The sequence below is a fragment of the Eptesicus fuscus genome, chromosome 7 (genome assembly GCF_027574615.1).
Source record: "Eptesicus fuscus isolate TK198812 chromosome 7, DD_ASM_mEF_20220401, whole genome shotgun sequence".
Lineage (NCBI taxonomy): Eukaryota > Metazoa > Chordata > Mammalia > Chiroptera > Vespertilionidae > Eptesicus > Eptesicus fuscus.
Window position 1 is genome coordinate 76,039,001 of NC_072479.1, and position 6,000 is coordinate 76,045,000.

Consider the following 6,000-nt stretch of genomic DNA (forward strand, 5'->3'; position numbering starts at 1 on the left):
CCCTAAAATCTGGTTTTAATAAGCCATTCTGCTGAAATTGTTAACATAAGGAATCACCTTTTACTGTTTGGCACTAGATCAGGGAATGGGGGACATCTTTTTCCGATTAGATATACAGTAGTTGGAGTAAAATGTGCAAATTCATTACAGACTCCATGGAGATGGCAACGCTGCTCAGCTCGAACGCTTCATTTTTATTGTATTGCTCGATCTGGACAGGAAAGAAGCACTTTCGAGACCATATATTTTTTTTTCCTTTTATTCTGAACATCAAACATTTTGTATTGAATCTTCCTCTTTGTCATCAGAAGGAATACCCACATGTCCTTCTCTGTTTTTAATTGTAAAAGGCCAGTCTTCTGATGAAAGAGGGAACTTTCTCCCTGTACATGGTCCAGGGTAAGCCACCAGCCACAGCCAAATCAGTTCGATGTTTTCATGCTTTTGGAAATATAGGAAGCGCTTTCCTGCCATTCTCCTCTAGTGGGTTTCAGGGGTTCATGTCGCAGTTCCATACAGGGGTTGTACCTGCAAAGCCGTTGAAACCAAAACCTAACTTGTCATGTTAACAGTTTAGTAGTAACCCTACTCAGAAGTTACTACTAAAAAGTAAAAATGGCATTTGCTACCAAACTAAAACACTGTTGTACCCTGTAGTAAATGGAAGAGTTAGCCTTTTGCCCCAGTCAGTGCTTAAGCTATCTTTTGTTGTTGTTGTTAATGCTCACCTGAGGATATTTTTTCATTGCTTTTCAGAGAGAGTGGAAGGGAGGGAGGGAGTGGGGGGGAGAGAGAGAGAAACATGGATGTGAGAGAAACACATCAACTGGTTGCCTCCCGCACACCCCTGACTGGGGATGGGGAGCAAGCCTCAACCCAGATATGTGCCATCCACTGGGAATCAAACCCACGACCTGATTCTCTAACCATATAGCAACACCAGCCAGGGTGCTATCTTTTTTAAATATACCAATAATGAACTATCAGAAAGGGAAACTAGGAAAACAATCCCATTTGCAATTGCATAAAAAAATTTAAATGTCTAGGAATAAATTTAACCAAGGAAATAAAAAGACCTGTACTTGGAAAATTATTAAACTCTCTTAATTTTTAATTTTAAAAGGACTAGTAACTATGCTCTGGTAACATTTTAAAATGTATCTTAGAATTTAGCGATAATTCCAGAGACATTATGCTAGTAAATGTGTAAATATTGTGTGATTCTGGGTCATGCCAGATTTAGAAGCCAACTTCTCTGAAAATTAATTCATCTTTCATTATAGATAGCTATAACTCATATATATATATATATATATATATATATATATATATATATATACACACACACACACACACACACACACACACACACACATTCTGTCTCTGCATTTTAGCCATACCCAACTTTCTTTAAGTTCCTCTAATCCCCCTTTCTACTGCAAGGCCTTGACCATGCCGTTCCTCCCCCACAGGATGCTCTTCTCTCTCTGATACCTATCGGAGTCACTTCTGCAGCAGAGCCCTCCTCACCTACAGAAGACTGATTCCACCTCTTTACCATATGTTCTTACAGCCTCCTGTACTTTCCTTAACTATAATTAAAATAATAAATTGTATAATTAGATGTTTAATATATTTTTCTCCCCTGCAAGAAGAGAAGGACCATTAACAATTCACCGCTGCATAGTCAGTAATTAATACAGCATCATGCACGGAGTGGGAAATCTAAAAAGAGTTTTCACATACCAAGGCAGGTTACCCTGAGGCAGAAACAGTTCCTTTCCTTAGAGAAACGTATTCTTTTTGAACTTATAGACTATGTAGACTTTGGGAAGAATCACCGGCCATTCTATTCAAAATGAAAATGCTATTTTGTTGTTGTTGTTGTTGTTCTGTGTGGTTGGTGATAAAGGTAGCCAGTGAATTGTAAGTCAACCATTCTTGACCCATGTTTTAGTGTATTCCTATAATTATTCAGTAAATTTATTTTGCTCAGCTCGCTTTTTCAGTCCCTGATACAGAGTCCAAAATTCTGGTATACTGTACATACTTACAAGAAACTCCACAAAAAGAATTGATCCCGAGTTCAATAGTGTGATAGTTTTATTTGTGTATTTATTTGCCATGAGAACAACATAATGGTTTTCAAATACTTCTGGAGAGTAATGTTGGGCAATAAGGAATCTGAGCCTGTACCTATAACTAACAATGTTGGACATTGCTAATTACACACAAGTTTGATAAAGGAATGGAAAAATAAATTCTGTTATTTGAACTGTAACCTTGTTTCTGTTGTAAATAGAACAAAATCATATCGACTGCCTGGATTGGAAAAATTTGTTTATAAATCTTTGTAACACCTGTGTGGATATACTAGTACCCACCCATGCAGCATCTGTCCCAGCAGGAAATAATTCTAAAGGAAGAGCTACTGCCCCTTCCCTTGTCTTCCTTTAATACAGTTAACAGCCCATGTTGGGGGAATTCCCTGCAAGAACTATTCATCAGGAGCTATTTGCATTTGAGATGTGGAGTTATGTCTGAGTAATGAACCCATTTGAAAGCTTTTAAGATCTTGCTTAGATGACTCCAGAAGGCAGGTAAAAGCAGCAGTGCCCATACATATTCGATAGGGATCTCCTAATTTTGGTTATTTGGCTCTTTTTGCATTTGAAAAAGGTTGAGCTGAATTTTTGCAGATAAACACACTCCATCTGCAAATAGATTCTTTTCACATGTTCAATAAAAAACATTATTCCTACGACTCCTTTTAGTACTACACATAGCCATTCTGATAGAAGCTGAGCTTTAAATTTTATCTCTATTGAGAATTAGCATAAACTATTTGTAATTAAGCTTCAAGAGTTGTTTTTGCATTCCTAGTTAAATACAAAACAAAATTGAAAGTGAAAAGGAGGGGAAATCAATTTGGGTTAATATTAGTAATGCATACTATATCACAGGAAGTAACATCTCTATATATTATTGAAAGTGTTTTATTAAAAGTCTTCCTTACTTGTTAATGTAATTCTGACCTCTGCTAGAGCATATTTAGTAGGTGGGTATAAGTATGTAAAGACATACATTGTTGCATACTTTCAATTCCATCAAACCTGACCTTGAGTCACAAATCTGCAATTTAATAGTTGTGTGGGCTTGGGTAAGTTACTTCATCTACCTGAACTTCAATTTTTTCAACCTATGGAAGTAGGTATAAAAGCTGTCTATCTTATAGGATTGTGGTGAAAAATAAAATGAAACAATTTATGTAAAATTGTAGCACAGTCCCTAGCACACAGTAAACAGTGCATGTTCATTAATATATTTTATAATTAAAATTGTAATAAAATGAATTTTTAAACTATGATTATTCTTGTAAATATATGCAAACATTTTGAGAGAATGACAATTATATGTAATTAGTAGCCCTGCGCACGAATCCATGTGCCAGTAGCTCACTGCCGCCCTCCAGTAGCTCCCTCCGCCCTCCCCCGCCCCCCCTCATAGCTTGCTGCCCTGCCCTCTCCTGTAGCTCTCTGCCACCTGCTTGTAGCTCGCTGCCCCACCCTCCTGCTGATCCATGATCTGGTCGTTACACAGTCGGTCATTATGCTTCACAGCGTAACTACCATTTGCATATTACATCTTTTTTATATAGGATAAACATTAGAAACCTTTGTAGTAATATACCCCTACATAAAAATATTCAAAACTAGATAATTAACCTCAGATTCAAAATATGTAATGAGTTTTTGCATTAACTTTTTAGTTCACACTTGAATTCTACCATGGTCTAATGTAGACATGAAAGATATATCCATTAAGTTACCTATAAGCTGTTAAGTACATACCGGACCAGTTTGGCCACATTGTTCATTCGTGCCAGAAAAAAATAACATCGATTGCCCAGCGTTTGTACCTTCAGGTGCACAGTTTCTTTGAGGACAGAACCCCGAACACCTCCATCCTGACGGAATCGCACCTCTTGAGTCAAAGCTCAGGAATCAAAAACATAATTATGTACTTCTGGGTTTGGGCCAACATTTTTACTTTAGATGTTCTTGTCCTCAGTGTATCTTTTTAGGATCCTCGGCAGCTGTGCAGATTGGAATCCTAAACCTTCTTTTCCCCATAGGGTCTCGCTGGAAAGCTATGACAAACCTAGAGAAACAGCCATATTATGAGGAGCAAGCCCGTCTCAGCAAGCAGCACCTGGAGAAGTACCCCGACTACAAATACAAGCCCAGGCCGAAGCGCACCTGCCTCGTGGACGGCAAAAAGCTGCGCATCGGGGAGTACAAGGCCATCATGCGGAACCGGCGGCAGGAGATGCGGCAATACTTCAACGTTGGGTAGGGACCGCTCCATGGTTTTGTTTTGTTTTTTTCTAGAAAACGCTCCTGTTCTATTGAATGGGATGGGAAACATACTTGTTTAGTTGGCAAAGCGGGATGTTGAAAAAGAACCTGAACACAGTGTCTTTTCAGAGAATAAATCCCACCCCCACCCCCCCCTAACATGATCCTGGAAGAGAATCCCACCATGTCAATGCACTCCGAGCCCCTGGAACAATGGCTCTAACACGAGCTTTGTAAACGGCTGGTTTGAAAATCTAAATATCTGAAAGTAAATGATTTCGAAGTTTGCTCCTCAAAACTCAGAAGTTTAACTGGTTCTTTTCCTCCTTGGTTTTCATTACTTCCAAGGCTTCGCAGAGATAAAGGCCACCACAACTAACAATTTGGTTGAGAGAATACAACATAAAAATGATTTGAAAAGGAAAAAAAAAAACACCGGTTTCTGGGTTCAGAGAGGTTTCTGGGTGGTCAAGGCACATAGGTGATCTTTGTAGGGCACACACATTAGGGACTCTATTTAGGGCACAAGCAGGTGTGGATGAGAAAGTTCTCTTCTGAATTAAGAATGCAGCTCTCGCCTGGTCTGTGTGGCTCAGGTGGCTGAGCGTCCTTCCATGCACCAGGAGGTCGCTGGCTCTGTTCCTGGGCAGGGCACATACCCAGGTTTCCTGCTTTATCCTCAGGAGGGGGTGTACAGAAGGCAGCCAGTTGATGTTTCTCTCTCATTGATGTTTTGCTCTCTCTCTCTCCCTCTCCCTTTCTCTGAAATGAGTATATATGAAGAATGCAGCTCTCATAACCCAGGCACACAGACAATAATGTGGTGAAGGCCTGGAGGAGGGCGAGGCAAAGGGGGAGGAAACTGGGGACATCTGTAATAGAGTCAACAGTTTTTTTTTAATATTTTTTTTATTGATTTCAGAGAGGAAGTGAGAGGGAGAGAGAGAGAAAAAACATCAATGATGAGAGAGAATCATTGATTGTCTGGCTCCTGCATGCCCCCCACCTGGGATCAAGCCCACAACCCAGGCGTGTGCCCTGACCGGGAATCAAACTGTGACCTCGTGGTTTATAGGTCAATTCTCAACCACTGAGCCACAGTGGCCGGGCTGGAGTCAACAGTTTTTAAAAATGCAGCTCTCGGGATGTTTTTATCTTTTCCTACCTTTTCAGGGGGAGCACCCCATAATATTCTACCCGCAATAGGACGAAAATCACTGCCTTAGCGTTGGACAAACTGAGCAAATTAATTATATAGCAAGGCCTGCCTCTAACTACTCACTCACCACCGTCTCTTTTGGGGCATTTCTCTTTGACAGGCAACAAGCACAGATCCCCATCGCCACTGCTGGTGTTGTGTACCCTGGAGCCATCACCATGGCTGGGATGCCCTCCCCTCACCTGCCCTCAGAGCACTCAAGCGTGTCTAGCAGCCCCGAGCCTGGGATGCCCGTCATCCAGAGCACTTATGGCGTGAAAGGGGAGGAGCCACATATCAAAGAAGAGATACAGGCTGAGGACATCAACGGAGAAATGTATGATGAATACGACGAGGAAGAGGATGACCCAGATGTAGATTATGGGAGTGACAGTGAGAACCATATCGCAGGACAAGCCAACTGATAAGGGTCAAAAGATTGCC

The 6,000-nt window shown here is 40.7% G+C and overlaps 1 protein-coding gene across 1 annotated transcript in view; it reads left to right on the plus strand.

Moving 5' to 3' along the window:
* The window catches only part of SOX5 (SRY-box transcription factor 5), a 971,057-nt gene that overhangs the window by 964,757 nt on the left and 300 nt on the right, over window positions 1-6,000 (plus strand). Inside the window, exons 19-20 of the mRNA XM_054719220.1 lie at window positions 4,136-4,352; window positions 5,678-6,000. The exon at window positions 5,678-6,000 is cut by the window's right edge and continues 300 nt beyond it. Of these exons, the coding sequence (XP_054575195.1) occupies window positions 4,136-4,352; window positions 5,678-5,981 (521 nt within the window). The 3' untranslated portion in view covers window positions 5,982-6,000. The remainder of the gene's footprint in view (window positions 1-4,135; window positions 4,353-5,677) is intronic.